Source organism: Cuculus canorus, chromosome 15, assembly GCF_017976375.1.
Source record: "Cuculus canorus isolate bCucCan1 chromosome 15, bCucCan1.pri, whole genome shotgun sequence".
Lineage (NCBI taxonomy): Eukaryota > Metazoa > Chordata > Aves > Cuculiformes > Cuculidae > Cuculus > Cuculus canorus.
The window spans coordinates 9,812,861-9,834,987 of record NC_071415.1 but is presented as its reverse complement, the minus strand read 5'-3'; the positions used below and the strand labels follow the sequence as shown (position 1 = coordinate 9,834,987).

Genomic DNA, 22,127 nt, shown 5'->3' with positions numbered 1-22,127 from the left:
TGTCCCTTCCGTAGCGGAGATCTGACATCTCGTACAGTCGGTGAATGAATATTAAATCTCAATAAATATATGTCAAATATCCCCTGCCTGCAGTGTTGCCTTGTGTGATAAAACACGTGATCCAAATTTGACCGAGTGTGTTCATCTTTGGTAACAGAACAACCAGAATTTGCAAACAAACCACTGGCATTAGCAGCAACTCTCATGACTGAAGCAGAAAGGACTTGACCTGGGTGTGAGAAGGTGCGTGGAGCTCTCTGTCTATGTGGATCTGGTTTCCAGCCTATGGGTGGGTTTCAGACCTACTGGTTTGAAAACCAGTAGTTTGGAGAAGAAGAGGCTGAACTGGATGTGGCAGAGTTTCACATTTGCAAACTGCTCAGGCTGAAGATGATGAGGGTTTTCTTCCCAGGCTGGATCAGCCTCTACAACTCTTCAATTTTCTTAAGTAGAAAGTGTTGGTCATGTAAAAGAGAACGGCAGTGCTGAGGTGCTGCCCTTCCCACCCCATCTTAGGCAGTGGAATGAGAGGTGATCATATCACTCCTCCTGCTCCTCGCCTGCCCAGTCTACCTGTAAAATGGCTCAAGCCACTGTTTGTCCTGTTCATCCTGACAGAAACCTGCCTTGGAGCCTCACTGATCCAATGGCTGGAAAATCTGTGACTCCTAGCCTGAACCTATGAATTTACGCATCCCTCACTGTTCCACGTGGATGACATTACCGAGCAAGAGCTGTCACTTGAACATGTCAGGGATTAATTATGGGTCTGTCGGGCCATGCAATATTAAATTAAGGTCTTGATCCTACAGGCATGTATGTGCTTAACCTTAAATTCACACGTGAGCCTACTGAGAACAGGGAATGTAACCAGACCATCCATATGTCAAGCATGAGTGAACAGGGACATTTACCCTTTGCCACAAATTGCTGCCTGTCAGCCAGATAAAACTGCAATGTTTGCTATGCAGCATGCAACTCCGGGGCTATTGACTTGCTCCTGGTGGTAAACTACAGCATTGATTGCCATGTCAAGGCTGGCTCTTTCTGGTTTACCTTATCTGTTTGCAGATCCCACGTAATTCCTTGTGACAAGAGTCTCTAAGAGCGCTGGACCATGGCCTCAGACTCCTGGCTTCCCTCTCTCCCCACCTCAGCACCCTTGAAGGTCAGGACTTGAAGTATTGACCTGGTTTGTGGTGGGAAAGCAAGCAATTTTCTGGGTCATTTGGACATTCGAAGTGGGTAGAGGGTTCCCATGGAACAGCATGATTTAAATGAAGCAAAGTGTGTGGGTAATTTAAGGCATCACCACTGGAATACTGGTAGGTAACTAACCTAGAGAGCACTGCCTGGCATCCCAGCTGAGCCCAGTAAGCCTCTCGTGCAGCAGCTCTGTTTCATGGGCTAATCCCGTCCAACTCTGGCCCAGGTTGCCCAGAGAAGCTGTAGAAGTCCCATCCGTGGAGATGTTCAAGGCCAGGTGGATGGGCTTTTCAGCAACCCGATCCAGTCAGAGGTGTCCCTGCCCATGGCAGGGGGTTGGAACTGGATGGGCTTTGAGGTCCCTTCCAACCCAAACCATTCCACGATTCTATGACTCCATTCCCAAGCTGCTCTCTCTCTCTCTCTTGTAATATCCCTCCTAGGGCTGTCTTCCACTCTAAGCAGCACATTATTAGGCCTAAGCAAAATGGTGTGTCTTTACAGAGCTGCAAATCTCCCTGCATGATGGGGAAAGGACTGAGAAAGCTTTCAGACAATGACTGCTGAGAACACTTGCCAAAAAGTGGCAAGCAAATGTTTTACTGATGGTAGTGGCCATCGCTGTGTTACAGGATGCACTTGAGATAGAGATGGCTCTGTCATCGCACGTCTGATCCTTAGCTTTTGTGCAATGAGACACCATGCTGACATCAACACGGGTCACGCTGCCAAGGGACTGGCTCCAAGATACATCTCCCATTGTACTGAGTTCCCTCATGGTCAGACAATCCCAGTATCACTGTAATAGTCCCTCATTCCTGACTGGACAGCAGGCTGTTCATTCTCTCTGATACATGCGTTTGTCATGTGCTTATCTAGAAAAGCTTGAATGAAGAAAGAAAAGGGGTAGGAGGAAATATTTTCCAAAGGCAGGCAAACAATCCAAAGAGGTTGAACAACTCTTTTGGCAGCCGTGCCCCTCTCTGACGCAGCTTTGCTCTCAAGGCTCTTGGGGATGTGATCGGATGGGTGGAACAGCCTGAACCCCCAGTGTTTGCAGTCATTGAGAAAGGTACTGAACCTGCTGTCCCGCTGGCGTGAGGCCCTCATTGGTCCCGCAGAGGGGCCGATCCGACAGCCTCGCTCCTACAAACAGTGGCTGGGATGGGCAGAGCCATTGGGGTTGTTCAGGCAGAGCCGCTGGGGTGTGTGGAGGAACCTTAGCCAAGAGGATAGGCAAATGTCGATAGAGTGTTTAGGGTGAATTAGCAGAGCAGTGGGAACGGTTTGGTAAGGTCATTAACAGTTTGGTGTTGGGCAAGGTAAATACGGCATCGGTAAGACATCTTGGTGAAGAGCTCAGGAAGACTTGGCAGGTGATTTTTGCTTAGAGGTCTTCTTACTGGCTGTGTCTTCTGAGCGCAAAAACGGTGCTGGTAGGAGCTGTGGACCAGAGCTGCTCTCCAGGAAAGGCAGAAAGGGAGGGCAGTACTGCAGTAGCCAGTGAAGATGAGAAGAATTATGTCATGAGACCAGTCCAGGTAAGGGATGACAGATCCCTGTATGCTGAGAACTGGCAGAATCCACCTACAGCCTGTCCGTGTCCTGCCCTGCTTCAGTCACAGGCTTAAGCGGCATCGGATCAGCGTTACAATTTTAGTCAGACTGGAGTCTAGCAGGATGGTCAGATGTTCTTGTATCTGTAGTGTGAGTGTTTTAATCATGCTGAGGCACAACCATGGTGTTACTGAGTCTTGTGACGCTGCTGCTTCTGTAACAAAGCCAGGACCTTGCAGAAGGATGCATCAAGAATCTCAAGGAGTTAAAGCAGGTGAATTGCAGAATGCGGTAGGTCCTTGACAGCCGTGGATTATTGCTGTGCACACCAATTCTATGCTGTTTTAGCAAGCACGGAAGTCAGAGGTGTGAAGAAGAGCTGCTGCTGCCTTGCTTTGGAGGAGAAAGTGCAGCAGGTAATTCTGGAGCTGGGAGAAGCTGCAGGAATCACAGAATCATGGAAATGTTTGAGTTGGAAGAGACCTTAAAGATCATCAAAGACAAAACCAGCCAAGGAAGATATGTCCAGAAGCAGCTCAATAGGAGATCATATTTTCTCCTTGGGACCTGGATGAGAGCACGGAACTAGAAACTGGGCTCAGAATAGTTAAGAGGAAGGAGGGAGGAAGGGGTGGGAGCTAAGACAGCCTCAACGCTGTCAGTACCAGCCCGATGGTGGGTGCAAATGAATGGGAGGGACACTGCAGCAGGTGAGGAAGTACTCATTAAGGAGAACTTAATGAGATTATAAAAGCCTCTGTGAAAGGTAGCACTCCCCCTGCTTTTTGTCTGGTGAGACTTCCCTGGTGAGTACAATTTTTAAGTGTCCACCGTTGAGCCTGGGGAACTGACTTCTTAGATAAGGTCAAACAAAGACAGCTTGGGGCAGTCTGACAGCAGAACCACTGCCAGAGCATGCTGAAATCAGGCAGGAAACAATAGGGCAAGTTAGAGGAACAGCATGGATAAAAAGCTTCTGTGAAGGAGAGATATCGCTAACAATGTTAGTGAGTGGGGCAGGCCAAGCCTTCCCCAGCCTTTTTTTCACATGGTGGTTGGGTGAGGATCCCACCCAGCATGGGAATTAACCTGCTCTTCCTGATCCAGGGTCAGTCCTGATCAACACTGAGCTGCGAAGGGAAGAGGGTGCTCTTTGCTGGTTGCACTTTGCTCCTTCCTTGCACCTCTCCCAGCTTCTGCTCAGCTGCCTGGGGCACAGTTGGTACAAATCTTTCTTTACTCCCTCAGTCTATCTCTGTGCAGACGGTCACACAAAGCACAGCATCTTTTCTCCTCTACTGGATTCTGGTTTAATTTGCAACAGCGATCAGTGACTGACTTGAAGCCTTCCTGTACATTCACTACGTGCCTATATGGAGCTCAATGCACGTGCACTCTGTTTGTAGAGGAGTTGTAGCTTAGTGCAGTAAATGGCAAGTCACGCTTGGACCCAATAGGTCGGACAGAGAGGAACGGGGTGTTTGGCACTGTGCAGCTGTTTGAAGTCCCTAAAAAAGACATGAATTCACTGCCCAGTTCAATAGTTTTTGTCTAAAGGCGAATTGAAGGGCAAACCGCATCCATCAACAGGTGGTGATGGATATGGGTATTGTCTGCATGTTATGCAGAATTTGCAGGAGAGAACCATGCACACACACAGCAAAGAGAATGTGCGAACGAAGCAAAAGGCGCTGCTGCCGGTTCTTGTTTCAGGGCAGAGTTTGCTCAAACCCTCGCCCTCTCATCCAGCGCGAGATGTTTGTGCAGTGACCTGTTAAATGCTGGGTATTCCAACACGCCTCTCTTGTCTTTGTTTGAAGGCTGGTTGGAGATAACCTTGTGCCTGTGCTGAAGCTGATGCTGCAGATCTGTGAGTCATTGCAGACTGACCCAAAACTGAGAGCGTGGTTAGCAACTGGAAAACAAACGGACCTCAGCCAGTTTTTCAGTCAAAGCTTCATGATTTGGGAGGCTCAGGGCTGTAACCAAATGAGTTGGTGCTCTTTCCTGCAGACAGCCAAGCCACAGCTAGGCAGTAATATTTGATAAACCAATAAAAGCGCTATCTGTATATGTAGCTCTTCATATAAATAAGATGTGTTCTCTGCTCTGGGGCCTATTGTAAGGTACATTACTTCCCAGATTGTGGGTAATGCTATTTTCCAGATTACTCCTAAGAAATGATAAAATTACTCCTTTCCTTTATTCAGAAATGCGTTTAGCCAACTTGAGCTCTGCTTCCCTAGATGGCTAATATCCAAGCCAGCATCTTCTGGAAATCAGACATGGTTTCTCCTAAGGCAGTGAAGCTGAAGGCTGGGAAGGAGGGAGATGGTGGTGGCCTTTGGGCTGTGTTCAGTGTGGAGGTGCCTGCGTGCAGTAGAACCTCCCAGCAGGCTTGGAGGGGGTGTGTGGGGTAGGGGATGCTTTTGGGATGCCCTGTAGGACAAAGAGTTGGGAGAGATTTATAGAATAGTTTGGGTTGGAAGGGACCTTAAAGACCTAGTTCCAAACCTATTCACAGGGCTCTGTCAGGATCACATCAAAAGGTTCCTTTGGTGTTCTATGTCTGATAATCCTCAATGTCAGGTGTTTTGGGAGATGAGTTTTAATATCCACCTTTCTTAAAAAATGCCAAAACCAGCCTGAAACAAAAAAAAAAGCCAGCCTGGCTGAGCAGTGATGGATGGTGCTCAGGAGACTGGATGACAGTAGCATTTGTCTTCTCTCAGGTGATGGATGCAGGCTGTCGCCCAGCAGAGCGCTGGATGAGCAGTGCCCTTCACCTTGGCTGGAGCAGGCATGGGGTTGGTTTTCTTTGCACATTTCTGCTTGCCAGGATTGCATCTGGACTAAGAACAATAAATCTCTGAGCAGATTCATATCCAGCAGCTTTTCAGAGTTCCTTAGATGACTGCTAATCAAAGCATTGTAAACAAAATAAACATCTGAGTGCTCGTTTTGGAGCAACGATGTGTTAAACTCTTAGCATTTGGATAGCATATTGTAAAATTAACAAATCCCTCTCCTTAGGAGATGAGATTTGAACTTACAATCCTTTGACCAGGAAATCAGAGGTGGGAAAGGAACTGATTTGCTCTAAGAAAACAAAGGCAGTAGCCTTATAAAAAGGATCGGAAGATGGAATTGTTTAGTTCCTGGTCCTGTGGTTTGCTTAAGCAATGCCAGGAATTTGAAGCAGCACAAATGAAACAGTCAGCAAATTTTGGGTGCTCTAGGGTATTGAAAAATGCTTCTGGGCAAGGCAGCTAATTGCATTCTGGGTCAGTGCTTCACCATGTGGTGTTGCTAGCTATTCTTCCTTAAACTGCTCTGCGATAGCATCCTGGGGTGAACAGTGATACGAAATCTCTGCCACTCTGCAAAGAGGCTAAGAAAAAGCTCAAAATTCCCCTCCCCTTCGCCCTAAAAGCCCCCAAAACAAAACAAAAAAAGGAGCTTACTAGAGTCAATGACCCTGAATCAACTGTGGAAGCACCAACCTGTAAAAGAAATACGAACTGAGCACAGTGGGGGTGGCAAGGCACTAGGAAATGTCCATTCTCTTACACTAAGTGTAATTCAGGAGTGACTCTAGACAAGGCAGATGATTGCTGCTGCATTTCTGTGAGAGGACACTCAGGCTTAAGGCCTCTCTGCTCACATCTTGCAAACAGATGTCTTCCCTTTATGTGAGATGCTCCACATCTGGCAGCTGCTCAGTGGGTCCAGGTGAAATTGCTCTCCTTCCCCAGGTCGGAGTCTGTTGGAAGAGGGAAAAAGGAGGCTGATGAAATGTTGGAACGCAAGAAGCAATAAGCAAATGCTGTGAAATACAGGGAAACACTGGCCTGTGGATATTTAAAATGGAAACCACAGCTTGTAATGGCAGAAACTGCAGTACCTCCCATATGAACTCAGGCTGAGAGAGTTGGGGTTGTTCAGCCTGGAGGAGAGAGGCTCTGAGGAAACCTTATGGTGACCTTCCAGTACTGAAGGGGCTACAAGAGAGCTGGAGAGGGGCTGTTTACAAAGGCATGGAGTGAGAGGGGGAATGGCTTTAAATTGGAGAGGGGCAGATTTAGAATAGACATAAGGAGGAATTTCCTCACCATGAGAGTGGCAAGGCCCTGGCCCAGGATGCCCAGGGAAGCTGTGGCTGCCCCATCCCTGGAGGTGTCCAAGGCCAGGTTGGATGGGGCTTGGAGCCCCTGATCCAGTGGGAGGTGTCCCTGCCCATGGCAGGGGGTTAGAACTGGATGGGCTTTGAGGTCCCTTCCAACCCATTCTATGATTCTATTGTGTTGATGATTGGACAATCTTACAGGTCTTTGCCAGCCTTAATGATTCTATGATTCAATGCATCTTCATCCAGTTACACCTGTGTTTAAGCGAACAGGCTGAGAGTTGAGGTTGTTCAGCCTGGAGAAGAGAAGGCTCTGGGGAGACCTTAGAGAAGCTTCCAGCACTGAAAGGAGCTCCAGGAAAGGTGGGAAGTGGCTCTTGATCAGGGAGTGCAGGGATAGGATGAGAGGGAAGGGTTTTCAGCTGAAAACAGGGAGATTGAGATGAGATGTTAGGAAGAAATGTTTTGCTGTGAAGCTGGGGAGGCCCTGGCCCAGGCTGCCCAGAGCAGTGGTGGCTGCCCCATCCCTGGAGGTATTTGAGGCCAGGTTGGATGGGGCTTGGAGCAGACTTTTTGTAGAAGCGTTTGTGTCTCTGGCACCAGGATGTTTGTGGTAAGTAAACGAGGTATAACATTCATCCTCCTTGTCGCCTTGGGTAACACCCACACGGAGTCTCCCCCCCACGCCCACCATCCAGGGGGCTGGGAGAGAGGCAAGATGGTGGCGCCCCCTGAGGGTGGTCTGGCTGGGCGTGGTCAAAGGGGCGTGGCTAAAGAGGACATTGAGATGTTTTGTGGGCGTGGCTTGGGAGGGGGTGTGGCCCGGGTTTGCGGGTGTCTAGGAGAGGGGCGCATCCTAACGCTTGATGGGCGTGGCTTGAGGAAGGCATGTCCTGGAACACTGTAGGCGTGGGTCGATATGGGCGTGGCCTGATGCTTGGTGTGCGTGTCCGTCAGTGGACGCGCCTCGACGGAGTAGGCGTGACCACTTTTGGTGGGCGTGGCGTAGATGGGGCGTGTCCCACGATTGGGCGTGACTGGGAAAGAGGGCGTGGCCCGGCGCGCGCCCCCCCTCCTCCCTCCCTCGCGCGGCGCCGCCATCTTTGCGAGCGGGGAAGTGGAGGGGTTGGTCTCCGCCGCCTCTGCCTCCCCCGCTCTCGCTCCCCTCCGGCCGCGCTGCCCTCTCCCGGCGCCGGGGGGCCGCAGCCGGCAGGTAAGGCCTTCAGACCGGGTTGGGCGCGCGCGCCCGCCCGCTCGCAGCCGGCTGAGGGAGCACAGGGCACTCCCGCCTCTTGAACGCGCTTCCCGCCCTCCCCTCAGGGCCCGGCGGGAGGGAACCACCTCACTCCTTGGCTGCCCCTTTCCTCCCAGCTCTGGGGCTCCTAGCCGCCCCTCAGCCCCGCAGGTGAAGGGGAGGGGGTGCTCGCTCTGCGAGGAGGGCGGGAATCCTCGGGGACCGGGGTATCTGAGCCCCCAGGGCCTCTAGATCCCCCCTGAGGCAGATGAGGGGCTTGTAGGGAGGTGTGGGGCGGGATAGGTTGGTGTGGAGGTGGGGAAATGCCTCCCCACGCCGTGGGGTTGGCGATGTGAGGGTGCAGTTTCCCTCCAGACCCGTGGGATCAGCTCTTCAGCACCGTGTGTGATCCCAGGCAGCTCTTCGTGCCTTTCGTCCTTTCTGTGTGGAGATGCTCAAGGCGTGGTGTAAAAGGATCACGCATACACTGTGCAATTATTGCTTGTGTTCATCGTGATGTGTTCAGTTCTGGAATCCCCAAATCAGAAGGATATGGACGTGTTAGAGTGACTCCAGAGGAGGCCATGGAGATGATCTGAGGACTGGAGCACCTCTGCTGTGAGGACAGGCTGAGAGATTTGGAGTTCTTCAGCCTGGAGAAGAGAAAGCTTCAGGGAGACCTTAGAGCAGTTTCCAGTACTGAAAGGGGCTCCAGGAAAGCTGGGGAGGAAGTTTTACAAGGGCATGGAGTGATAGGATGAGGGGGAATGGCTTTAAATTGGAAGGGGGAACATTTAGATGAGATATTAGGAAGAAATTCTTCACAATGAAGATGTGAGACACTGGCCCAGGTTGCCCAGAGCAGTGGTGGCTGCCCCATCCCTGGAGGTGTTCAAGGCCAGGTTGGATGGGGCTTTGAGCAACCTGATCCAGTGGGAGGTGTCCCTTCCTGTGACAGGGGGTTGGAACTGAATGGGCTTGAAGGTCCTTTCCAACCCAACGCATTCTATGTTTCTGTGTCTGTAATTGTGCAGCCTGAAAGAAAGTGGTGGTGTTTGTAGGCTGCAGCCCGCCCTATGGTATCTGTCTTCTCCCAAATCTGATGCAAGCTTGGAGGATTTGTTCTCATGAAGCCAGAGAGTTGTGAGCCCCTGTACCCTTGTAGTCATGCCTTTACACAACCAATAAAGTTTTGTGAGCTTGCGCTCATGCCAACACCTCTTTCAAGGTTGATATGTCAGTATTACTTGGCAAATGCAGCCTCCCTTCCCCTTGCACACTTGTTGCTGCTGAAGTGCACCCACAAGAAAATCCTTGACCTATGGTTGTTTGATAAACCGTTCAGTGTTGCTTTTGAGTACGTCAGCATGTTACTGTGGCCTAAAATGCACCCTGAGCAATAATTGGGAGCCAGCAACTCTTGCCTTTCAGCAGATCTCTTAACTCTCCTAATTTCCTGACTCCGAGGAGTGAGGATAATGCAACAGGAATAGAAACTTTTAAACACCATGTGAATATTTCAGTAAGATTGAAAGTTTTCTGTGTTGTCCCCATTCACTCACACAAGCAGGGTGCTTTCAGGTATTGTTCGGAGACGTAAAAACATTTCTAGTACTCACTTTAGATTTCAGATGCATCTGTAACAGTGTTATGAGTGTTTGACATGGCTGTTAGTTTGCCCCAGCTGTTTCAGAGCACGAGTATGCACAGAACAGAGGAAGAATGCTAGCTAGGAAATAGCTTTTAAATTCTCCTTAAGTTCTTGAGAACTTAGTTTGGTAGGAATATAGGGATATAGTTAAGCTTTAGACTGCATGTCTGTAACCATACTGCTTTCTAGGATTATTGTTTTCCAATCCTGTCTGAAAAGAAAGGCTGAAGGAGGTGAGTTTTTGCATTGCTGGTGTAGGGGGGCACATGTGGCTCCAGGAGAGCCAAAATATCCGAGTGCTGGAATTCTGTTCCTGAAGCTCTTGGTACTTGTGTTCCCTTTCTGCACATTTTGGAAGTTTTCTTGACAGATGTTCATTCACAGTGATGGAGTGTAGCGTGATCTCCTCATAAAGAGGTTTCTTGTTAGGAAGCTCCTGACTTCACCTTGGCTCATAGTTGAAAGTGAATCCGGTAAAGTTCCTGTGAGGAGGTCGACCTGAGCAAGAGTGTGTCTGGTGGCGAAGGTGGGCTGAATGAGGTGCTTTATAGAGCCATTCTTGTGAGTGTGAAAGCTGATATTTGTCTTTTAGATGCTGTTTTGGAGTACTTAATAGTTGGTAGACCACCAGGTTTTTGTGACATTACACGTGACTATTGGATAATTGTATTTCTCAGCAGGCAGGTCTTTGCCAGGAAAAAAGTTATTGATTTATCCTAACTTCTCTTTGCTTTGTTTCAAATTATTCTACTCGTATTTAATATTTTCTGACTCCTGTGTAGTGCTAAAATGGATGATGGACTGGACAGCTTATGCAGCAGAAGTGAAGTGCTGTAGCCTTCCAGAATTGAATGCTACTTTGGTTTATGAGTTACTGCTGGTCAATGAGATTTTTTTTTTCTTTTGTTTAAATAAAATGTTGTATTAGAAGTCATGAAAACGTGATGTTATGTAGAAGAATAAAAGTGTAAGGACGGAATCTCATTAAATCCATGGCAGAATTAGTGGTTTGTGCCTTTATTTGGTGTGGAAAAAAATGTATAGATTTCCTTTTGATATTTTTCTCCTGTTTTCACAGGAGACATATTAATATCAAAGAATGCCAACAACTTCTTCACCAAGTGGCTGCATTGTGCAAGAGGTCATTATTTACAGCTACCAGCTTTATTGAACTCTTCCTTACATTTCATCCTTATTTGTAAGTTTATATTTTTTTGCAGAGTGATAGAAGGATGAGCAGGTGTGGAAATAGGATCTTCCAGCTGGTTTGGCAGAGTTGGGACCCAGGAGTTCTGTTTAGCTCAATTCTACTGGTTGCTGACCTTGTGATCTTGAAAATGTCAATAAACCTTGCTCAGTTCTGGAAAATGAACTGGACAAGCTGGTGGAAAAGAGAATCTGTGTTACTAGGTGACAGCCTGAGGAAAATATTTACAGAAAGAAAAAAGCCCTGTTGAAGTTAGAAGGTTGTGTGTGGGATCTCTGGGAGAAGCTCCAGGGAAGCGGTCTGCGGGAGGGTCTGTAAAGCTTGGGGTAGGAGAAGGGAGGCCAGGCTGGCTGAAGTCCCCTTCTCTGTGCCCATTACTAGGTGTGCTGAGTGAGGTCAGTAAACAGCATGGCTTGTTAGTCACAGCGTTCTGGAACCGTGTATTCCTGTTTCTATTGAAGTGATGAGAATAAGGTACCAAGGATGCTGGAAAATACAGGCTTATGGGAAACTTTAAACAGAGAAAATTACCTCTTTGTTTTTGTCACATGGCTTTAACAGACCTCTCATCTTTTTCAGTCTTCTAGAAGTGGAAAAACAACTTAGGTTTGATGTTTTGTGTGCCATCAACTGAAATTGGGGCCATCATGAATATAACCAAGGGTGGACTGGTGCTGTTTTCAGCTAATTCCAATTCATCATGCATGGAACTGTCCAAGAGGATTGCCGAGTGAGTAAAATCTGCTGCAGGGCAGCTTAGGATCTTGGTGGGCCTTATTTTACTGAAGGCTGATTTCTGTGTTGAAGGAAAGTACAGGGAAATCTGTTGCAATTTGCAAGAACATCTGATGTACAGATTTGCACAGTGTCTGTCAATGTATCAATAACTTGTGTTTAAATTGTTTGATGGCAGGCTGTGATTGAAAAACTTACCTTTGAGTGCTGCTAAATCACAGCGGAAGTTTTTATCGTCTTATTCTTGCAGCAGAGTTTTAGTAGACGGCAAAGCTGCATCCATCCTCCTCACTGTGTATTTTAGATGGGAACGTTTGTTCAGCTTTAAATGCATGAAGAGATTCAGCAGAACTTTTGTGACCTCAGTAAATTTTAACCATGCTGCTCTAACAGTATTAGGATGCATAACAGTACCAGGAGTTTTGCACAGGATGGGTTTCCTTCTGAAGCTGCTGTACCCACAGTTAGATGTAGATGGGAGGAGAAAGGAGAGTGGACAGTTTCAGTTACACCTGGCAAAGGCTTGGGCACAAGTGCATGCATACTCGATTGTCTCCTTTTTTTTAGTGATGGGGCTCTGTGCTAACGCTGAAGTGAAATAAGTACGGCAGACATTAGTCTTCCATTATTAATCAAGTAGAGCTTGCTGGTGTTTCTCGTTCACTCTATGTTGACATTTTGCCTATAGAGATGAAAGACTTAATAGCGGTCTTTTAAGCAGTGTTCACGTGTATGGTGCCAGGTGTATATACATATATATGTAGTGGCAACTTTTATAGAGTGTATATATATTAAAAATTAGAAATTGCCACACGATTTAGTAATCGAGCATTTTTTTTCCACTGCTTGTTCTGAGCTTGAGTTGAAAATGAGTTTAGCTTAGCCTGCAGTGCAGCTTCTAGAAATCGTAGTTGCTTTGTTAACTGATTTCCACTATAATTACTGGTTTTATGGTGTGGGATTTTCTTTTCTTTTTTTTTTTTCTTGTGAAGCATAGCTTTTTCAGTAACTGTTGCATTGTATGGGCTTTGCATTTGTTTTGCCCCTTCACTCTCCCATACTGACTCCTATTTTTTTTTCCACTTCTGCAGGCGCTTAGGAGTTGAGATGGGGAAGGTTCAGGTTTATCAGGAGCCAAACAGAGGTGAGCAGTTAATTAGCAAACCTGGAAGTTTACCTAACTACAGTGTGCACATACTGACTTCCCTTGCCTTAGACTATTGTGTTTTGCTGTTGCAAATATTACGTATTTCTTTTCTTGGCAGAAACAAGAGTGCAGATTCAGGAGTCCGTTCGAGGGAAGGATGTATTTATTATCCAAACAGTTTCAAAGTGAGTAACTGTTTAAAGATGCCGCGCTAGTGTTTTGATGCGGACTGTCTGTACAGGTGCTTATGTTTAAATTTTTCTTCATGTTTCATGTGTGTGATTCAGTAAAATAAGCTTCAATTAACTAGGTAGAGGCTTCTTTGTGATTTTATTGTTGTTATTGGGTGTTCTTTGATACGTGCACAAAGAAGACTTGGGTATAAGCTGATTGCTGTTATTGTCGGTTTCGGTGATTGTCGATGAAACTTTCCCCTGGTTTCTGTGTTCTTGCACTAAATGCATTCTTTTGCTTATGTCATGCGCTTTACCTTCTTCCCTTTTCAGCTCCAGCACGAGGCTCTAGATGTAGGAGGAGCGTTTCATAGTCAATGTGTCTGTGATTCAGAAAACTTCTAATGTGAAACAAACTTTACAAATGCCAGGATGTTTTTTCTTATGGCAAAAGAAATAGGAAAATACCTCAGTTCATGACCAGTTCTCATCTGGTTTTATTTGTGGCAGCCTGCAGTTGGCTTGAATAGTAGAACATTATATTGTAAAGTCTGAAACTTTTTTTTCTAAAAAAGCTTATCTATATTGAAAAACATATCTATTTTGTTTTGTGCACAGTAGAAAGAGATGTTGGAGGTAAATTATGGAGTGTTTTGTTACAGCAACGTGCTGTATTACTGGAAGCCTGATAATGAAGTTACAAAAACTGCTGAATTGCCCAAAATAGCCAGGTGGGAAAAAAAAAAAAAATGAAGTGTACTTCTAATGAATGAATTAAAATGCTGGGTCCAGGGCAGTTGCTGTCCTGGATTCTGGATTCAGCTGGATTCTCAGTGCAGGTTGTTCAGTCACTATATTCTCTGCTCCCTTGCAGTGCCATTTGTGGAGCGGGTGTAGATACTGTGCTGAATTCAGAGTTTTAATGCACCAGATACAGAACTATAGATGCTTCTCGTTCCAGGGATGTGAATACCACCATCATGGAACTCCTGATCATGGTGTACGCCTGTAAAACCTCCTGTGCCAAAAGCATTATTGGAGTGATTCCTTACTTCCCGTACAGCAAACAGTGCAAGATGAGGAAAAGGGGCTCCATTGTCTCTAAATTACTGGCTTCAATGATGTGCAAAGCTGGTAAGAATGCAGGTTGTTAGGAAGTGATCAGGGCAACAGTGCGCAAGTTGGGACTTAATTTAAAAATAACTGCCGAGTTTTTAATGAGTTTAAAACTCACATAGAAAGGAGAAAGTAATTGGAAATATTTCCAAATAATGAGTTTGTAAAAACCCCGGACTTATATCAGCCATTTTATGTTGTGTCCTACTGAGCTGGCAGAATGAGTGCTTGACTCTGCTGCTTTGGGCTGTGGTATCCATCTCATCACACTGCTCTTTGCCTTTCTAACGCTCTCAAACAGTTGTGCAGTGTCATTTCTAGCCTGTTTTTCACCTGTTGGAGGAGTGTGCTTTGTATCCTTTACATTTCAGATGATGTGGGAGAAAGATTCATTTTCACAGCCTTCAACACATTTTCTGCTCCTCTCCTTTTGCTGCTGCCCCTGGGAAAAATGGGCAGTTAAAACAAACACAGCATGACCGGCTTTCTTGTTTTGAGAGAGGTGTTTTGATGATGAAGATTTGGGTCCTTTTTTCAGGAATTCAGACCTCTTAATGATAGCTGTGCCGGGGTCTGGCTGTGTGGCATAGGATAATTTATCCTAGCAGTGTTTCCACTTATGTTGAATGGAGAAGGATCTCACCAGCCTCAGCGTGGCACTGCAGAGTCATTTATGGTAGGATGTTCTGAGGAGCTTTTAAACAGGACGCTGCAGAAGCCTTGGTATGAGGGAAGTAGATAATGCACTGTGGACACTGGGAGTTTGGTGTTCTTGTTCTGATGCAGCTTACAGACTTTATTTGGGACACTTAGCAATGCTTACTAGAGAAATAAAGAGAGTGTCTGTTCTCTCTTGCAGTTCTTGATGTGCTTCTCCTCATGGCTTTTTTTTTTTTAAAGGACTAACTCATCTCATTACCATGGATTTACACCAGAAGGAAATACAGGGCTTCTTCAATATCCCAGTTGATAACTTGAGAGCATCTCCCTTCTTACTACAGTACATCCAGGAAGAGGTGAGGAAGGCCTGCTCTTACAGTTATTTATTTAACAATTTAAAATTGAGGTTTTGCCATGTCTCAAGGCTTCTGAAACAAATTCCTGTGAAAAGGCTTAGTTCTTCAAACAGCATTTTAAGGGAGAAAGGTCACATTGGAACAGGGAGTGATGTTGGGGCAGCTGGTTCTTTTCTTCCCCACAGGCTTAAGTTTTGCTTTCATGAAGAGCTGCCATTTTCTTACTCATGCGGTGATGTTGTTCTGTCTTCTTGGGTATATTCCCCTAACGATTATTAACAAAATAAAGATTTTCTTGCTTTTGATATCATCTTGCTTTCCGATTTCCAGTTCCCTTCACATTAATAGGATGGACTGCATGTATTGGTGTAGTTTATATTGCTTATGAAAACAGTTTGGAAGTTAAGCTCTAAACTACAAGGGTGCCTATCAGTTGTACTCTGAAAGTAGGAAAGAGCAGATGACTTCTGGTGAGGAAATCTTCACCTGCTGTTTGCTCAGCATGTCTTGACTTGAGGAGCTTAACTTCTGATGTTCTGTCTATCCATTTCTCCATCTTATTTTTATAAGTGCTTTGAGAGGTGCTGCCGGTAGATTCATGTATACACATTGTGCAAATGATAATTGTAGGTGTAAGATGCATATTATGCCTCTGACTAAGGATAATTTGGAATAAAGCAAATGCTTTCTTTCTGGTGAGAGAAAAGGTTTAGCTCACTCTTACTTTTGAATCCAAGTGATTTCTTTTTATAGAGATATAAATGCCTCGCTATGAAAAAAACCCAAACCTCAAAACAAACCAACATGATTTGTTATGATGACGTTAAAATCTGTTGGGGGAATTGATTACTGTTTGAACGTATCATTAACATTTGATTTTGTAAGAGAGTCGGAACAAAACTCTGGGCTCTGGCTTTGCTGCAGTCATTCATCTTGTGTACCATGAAAGAAGCATTGCAAATTGTAAGCACTTCCCAAGCTAAACAAAGAAAAAAGAGTGGAAAAACAAACATGCAGACAAAGACAAGTTGTGCCTTTGTGTTAGTGAATGTATGGATTATGGTCAGTAACAAGATCGTATTCCTGGTTTGGCCTTGAAGCAGGTTTTGGTACATGAGCTGTTATTGGGTTACAAAGAGTTGTTGCAGGTTTGAGCCTGGCACTGTTGTGCAGTCTGGTAAATGAGCATTTGCAGAGATCTGAAGGTGCGTAGAGAGGTCTTAAAAGATACTTCCTGTTTTTCATTTCTGCATCCCTCTGTCCACGAGGTGACTTGCTAAAAAGAGTTGATGGAATGTACTGATCCCTTGGGATCTGTATTGGCAGGTCCCATGCCCAGCCAGGTCAGCTCCAATGTTTTTTCTGCACAATTCTATCCAGTGCTGCGCAAAAGTGTGTTTAGTATTAGTCTCAAGCGCCCGGTGGGAGCAGCCTGCTGTGTATCCTGCACTGGGAGTGCCAAAGCACAGGAAGGGTTTCAAATGGGAGTTGTGATAGGGTGTATTGAGTAGCATGGGGCCAGCTTGGTAAGAATGGAGCATTTACCTGAAAGTTCTGAGGGCGAATTGTAGTTGTTCCCTGAGAAGAATTTATGCATAAGTATGAAAAGAATTGCTTGGTGTTCTGAGATGAAGACAGTCTGGTCAGTGAAATTAGCGTGGTATAAAAATGGGGTGATTTTCCATTGTGTGCTTAGCAAATGTTCAGTACTTCGTGTCTTCTCTTTCCTATGCGAACATGTTAATCTTAAAATGATGTAGCTGTTCCTTATGAGAAGTTGTTGATGTCTGCTGTCTTTTGGATGACATTTCTGGATTTCTGATTTCATTTTTAAAGAGCTGAGAGCAGATTTGATAATTTGGCAGGGGAAAAATGAGGCTGTGATGTCTGAACAAGATCAAAGCCTTTATTATGTCAAGTGACAGGCCCTGCCTTGTCCATACCTTCCGTCGTATTAATCTCTGTAGCCTGTTGTATGACTAAGTGTTTGTAAAGGACAGAACATGCTGAATTCCCAGTGTTACAGGTGGAGTTAAAAGCATTGCAGATTATTAATGTTGCCTGACGTGCTCAGAAAAGCTCTTATTTTCAGTTGGTTGGACCCATGCCCAAATTCAGAACTTCATTTTTTCTTTCCATGCGTATTTTATTTGGGAAATAGCCAGTATGGTTTTTGTTTGGGGAAGAACTTACCTTGCTTATATTTAGGAAAAAACAAGCGTTTCTGTGTTTTGGAACTAGTATTTGACATCTGACAGCAAGGTGATGAACTCCAGGTCAGGGTATCGTCCCTCTGAATTTGTGTAATTATTACTGTAACAGATTAATTTGCAGGTATGTAGTAAGGAGTCTTCCACCCCATAATGCTGAAAAGTCTAAGGATTGGATCTGTAGGACTTTGCTTGCTCTTGCAGCTGTGAGTGGCTGTGGAGTGTCATTACGGCAACCGAGGGAAGAACGGACAGGTTCTCTGTGTGTCGCCGTCCATGGCAGGCAGATTGTCCCAGGGCAGCGCGGCAAAGCAGAGTGCTGAGGCTGCAAGGAAGGGAGTAAGAGGAGGTGTTAGAGAGAGCACAGATTGCCGCTCTTGGGAAAGAAGCGTGAATGCTGGAATGCTTGAGAAATTACAGATGAGGAAAGATGTGGAGTCACTGTTTGCAGGGAAAATGGAGGCAAGGATAGCAAACCGGTGAGAGATGGGGACTATGGTGCTGACTGAATGAAGAGGAGGCTGGAGTGAAAAGCCAGTGTGAGAATGGGGCAGGGCAGGGGCAGCAAGCTTTGGAGAAGACTGTCCTTATGAAGACTGACTGATGTACCCATCAGACCTCGGGATGAAACCCAGCCTCCTTGGCCTGACCGTTTTGCTGCTGTTGGCACTTCCGGCAGCATCCTCTGGTCTGAGTGGAACACAGCGTGCAGCAGTGTGAGTCTGTGACTCCAGGATCAGTGCAGTGCATGTGGAATTGTCGTCTCTTCTGACAATCAGTGTGATGTAATGGAGAGGTGTTACTTTTTTAGGGGTACTCTGAAAAACTATCCTAAAACTAGGAAGTTGATGAATCGCCATTTTCACCTGATCATGGACTGCCATGTGCACGCACAAGATAGTTTAAGTTGAACAGGAAACTTCAATTTTGATGGATTCCGATTTCTTTTAACACTTGTCCATGTTGCCCTGATGTTCTTCTAAAGCAGTTACTTTTCTGTAATCTGTAACATAATGTAGTGTTCATGAAAGGTACAGTTTTACTATCTGAATTTTTTAAATACCTATTTTTACTGAGCTTTGAACTCTGATCATTTACCATGGATTCTTGAAGTTGCTTTCTTATGTTAGGTAAAATGTTTGATGCTTAAATTTCTTCTGGCAAAATAAAGTTCTCTAATTCTTACTGAGTCTAAAATTGTATAAAGGTGTAAAGTAGACATTGCTCTCTTATTTACTACAGATACCAGACTACAGGAATGCTGTAATTGTGGCCAAATCACCCGCATCTGCAAAGAGGTGGGTACGATCTGCTCTCTTGTGTTAGAGCAGGAACTCCGTCGTGATTTTCTTCTTAAGATCACAGGAAAGGCAGGTATCCAATAATTAGAAGGTGCAGCTCTCAATTCCCTGCCACTTTTGGTTTGTCAGCCGCCTAGATTTTACCTCATTGCTAAAATTATAATAAATCTCAGAGTTAAAAAACCTGAAGGATAAGGTAAATCAATACAGTGCTTAGGATGAAGGAGATATTTAATCATATTATATTTGTATGCATTTACATTATGAATTTCCTGCTATAAATGAAGAAAAATGGCAGGAAGCATAACACCATTAACCCAAAGTAATTGCTTAATGTGCTTATAACTTAGAGCGTGATTGGTCAGCCCCTCTGTACAGATGGCTCACTGTTTAGCACAGTGAAACAGGAACTGGGGTTTGAGATGTGTGGTTTTGATTGTGAAGCCCTTGTTGACTGAACCATAGTTCTTAATCCATGAATCTTTTTGGTTGACTCCTCCTAAACTATTTGGAATTGCACTACTCTGAACGAGTGGTGTAGGAATTAGAGGATGGTTTAAGAAATTCTGGATTTGCTGTGATGACTGTGATCACTGTTAGATGCGACCTGCTTATGGGGTCTCAGGAGTGCTGAAGACTAGGACGTGTTTTATTTTACTTTTGGGCAAAACAGAGGGGAGTTAATTGGAATTATGCGGCTTGCAGCGTTTATGTGATTGCTTTGAGGCTAGTCTGGGTACTTCCATGGTAATCCTGACTCTCACACCTGGTGAAAAGATGTGTAGGGACAAGTGGTTTCTTCCACGTGTTTTCCTAAAACTTTAGCATCATCCTGATTTTCCTCTGAAACTTTAGAAATAAAATGGAAATAGGTTAGCGTTGTGCTTATTCAAGTTATTTTATATTTAATGTAGTTCTGTTGTTTTTAATGCTTTCCTTACAGAGCGCAATCATTTGCTGAGCGGTTACGGTTGGGCATTGCTGTGATTCACGGAGAAGCCCAAGATGCCGAGTCTGACATGGTGGATGGTCGGCACTCACCGCCTACAGCCAAGAACATTGCTGCTATTCATCCCAGTTTGGAGATACCCAGTAAGTAAGTTTGTGTGTGAAAGCGTTCACCTCATTTCTTACAGCTTTGGGAGATGGGGCTGGCAGTGAGGGATCATCAAAAAGCTGGGGTTCTTTAGGGGGTTCTTTAGTTTTCTTGACAGGGGAAGAAGGATCCCTTTCCGATGCTCCTTGTCCATGGTTTTAGTGCTGGGCTGAATGTGAGGTTTGTACCTTGTGTAGGAGGGGTTGTGTCATTACAGCTATTCAGAAGAGCCCCTAACAGACAGGCTCTGCTTTTTTGCCTTTTACTTTTCCTGTTGGAATTTTTCTGGGATGCAGAGCTAATCAGCTGAGCTGACACTGGGTTTGTGTGTAGCTGTCTAATGTCATGGGCCTTGACAGAATGACCTTGTAGAATGGGGATGTGATTTGTAGCTGTGTGAGCAAAACTTGGTTGCATAAACCCAGTTTGGATCGCAGTGGGGTGGTTGAACTGGTGGTGTCTGCGAGCCACTCTATTTGCTGTACTAAAATTAAGGATTAATTGAATGGCTTAAGAATTTGGGTGTAAATTGATGTAGTTAATACTTTGTCTAAGCTTAAAAAAGATCACTGGTATATTAAAATCCTGTTGTTTTTTCCAAGTAATGCTGTGATGGTTGAAATAGCTGTTGCTTCACTTCTCCCTGTAACAGAGGTGACCCGGGCAAAGCAGGTGTTTCCACACTTGAAGCTAATCGTATAAATGTTCTCTTTCTTTTCTCCTTTCTACCCCTTTAAAAAAAATTGCTGTTAATCAGTGCTGATTCCCAAGGAAAAGCCACCCATCACAGTTGTTGGAGATGTAGGAGGAAGAATAGCTATCATCGTGGTAAGTAATGGCATAGATTTTGATAAATTATATCAAATATGTTAAAGGTGTAGAAATGAAGCAGGTGTTCTGCTGTATCAGCAACTGAACTTTGAGCTTTTGATACTGCGGTTTTTATACCATGACGCAGTATTCTGCACACTTACTGAAGCTGATTGTGAACTATGAAGTGATCCACACTGAAAAGCAGCATTTGGACCTTGTTTCTATGAATAGAGCAGATAAATTTCTGAAAAGTGCTTGCCAGAAGGTGAGGAGCTGAGGAGCTTTGGGTGGTGCTTGTACATCAGCATCAGAGAGGGGAAAATTGCTATGCTCCTTTAGAAATGCAGGTGAAGCAGATACGGTGTAGCCTTGTGGTTTCTCCAAAGCAGAGTGCAGTCTCTGGGCTTGTCACAGGAAAGAACAGTTTTCTGTTAGTTTGATTTTTGAATTGATGTCAGTTGTCTTGGCTTTTCCCTCTTCCCCTCATGGCGTGATCCCTCCGCCCTTGGTGCTGCAGTAGTTTTAGACACTGTCTGCAGAACAGCGTCAACACAAACATCAGTTCGGTGTTGGCTGTGGACTGTTACATGTGATGCAGATGTGACATCGATATGGCTGTGCTGCATTGGTCTCTGAGGACATGGCGAATTGTCGCTGAATAGATCTTGTTTTGACAGGATGACATCATAGATGATGTTGACAGCTTCCTTGCTGCAGCTGAGACCCTCAAGGAGAGGGGAGCTTACAAGATCTTTGTAATGGCCACACATGGCCTCTTATCTTCAGATGCTCCCAGGCTGATAGAGGAATCCGCAATCGATGAAGTAAGCGTGGAGCCTGAATTTCTCATCAAATGGGTTTGGTTTTTTTTTCAGTTTTCTCCTGTCTTGATTATTAAAATATACTGGCTTTAAAGACTCAGCTGGGGGGTTCCTGCGTTCAGGCTTTCTTGCCAAGGAGCTGTGTCCTAGCATCTACACCTCCTTAAACTAAGCAGTGGGAAGCCAGGAGAGCAATGAGAAGGTGGACTGCCAGTGTTAGCAGACTTTCTGCTTCAGCGTGGGAGATATTTTCATGCCTTTATTTGGACCCGCGTAGCAGAGTGATAGAGAGGAAGGACAATGCCATTAGCGTCCATGGATACGTGGACATTCCCTTTTGCAGTTCTGATATGGGAGGTGGAAACCTTAACAGAACTTCGTCTCTCTGACTCTCTTTTTCTTTCTGTAGGTGGTTGTTACAAACACGATTCCACATGAAATACAAAAACTCCAGTGCCCTAAAATCAAGACTGTGGATATCAGCATGATCCTCTCGGAAGCCATTCGTAGGATCCACAATGGGGAGTCTATGTCATACCTTTTCAGAAATATAGGACTGGATGATTAATGCTTTTCATTCTCCAGAAACACCCCGGGCCAAACTGGAAGTGAACAGATAACGAGCTGTGAAGCATTGTGCTTACCTTAATATTTCTATTGAGCCACTTCATGTTTTCTCTTGGTTAAAGTATTGAGGTAGAACAGTTTTTAAGAGCTG

The 22,127-nt window shown here is 45.2% G+C and overlaps 1 protein-coding gene across 3 annotated transcripts; it reads left to right on the top strand.

Annotated features, from left to right (window-relative positions):
- The first annotated feature begins 5,197 nt into the window (after positions 1-5,197).
- PRPSAP2 (phosphoribosyl pyrophosphate synthetase associated protein 2) lies at positions 5,198-22,127 on the top strand. Of its 3 annotated transcripts, none has more exons than XM_054080772.1 (12): positions 5,198-7,502; positions 10,853-10,972; positions 11,561-11,711; positions 12,808-12,860; positions 12,982-13,048; positions 13,998-14,170; positions 15,053-15,168; positions 18,621-18,676; positions 19,623-19,771; positions 20,533-20,603; positions 21,266-21,412; positions 21,819-22,126. In XM_054080772.1, exons 3-12 carry the CDS (start codon positions 11,593-11,595, stop codon positions 21,975-21,977), a joined length of 1,110 nt encoding a protein of 369 aa, XP_053936747.1. In that variant the 5' UTR covers positions 5,198-7,502; positions 10,853-10,972; positions 11,561-11,592; the 3' UTR covers positions 21,978-22,126. The 3 variants fall into 3 exon arrangements, with proteins under 3 accessions (XP_053936747.1, XP_053936746.1, XP_053936749.1); XM_054080771.1 differs by lacking the exon at positions 5,198-7,502 and adding an exon at positions 7,945-8,102; XM_054080774.1 differs by lacking the exons at positions 5,198-7,502; positions 10,853-10,972 and adding an exon at positions 7,950-8,102 and having other exon boundaries at positions 21,819-22,127.

What these genes read in the sequence shown, in the direction of transcription:
- PRPSAP2 (XM_054080774.1), top strand. Translation starts at nt 11,593, where the DNA reads ATGTTTTGTGTGCCATCAACTGAAATTGGGGCCATCATGAATATAACC. An exon ending in TCACCCGCATCTGCAAAGAG is followed by an intron (nt 18,677 to 19,622) that starts GTGGGTACGATC and finishes CTTTCCTTACAG; the next exon opens with AGCGCAATCATTTGCTGAGC. An exon ending in GAAGAATAGCTATCATCGTG is followed by an intron (nt 20,604 to 21,265) that starts GTAAGTAATGGC and finishes TTGTTTTGACAG; the next exon opens with GATGACATCATAGATGATGT.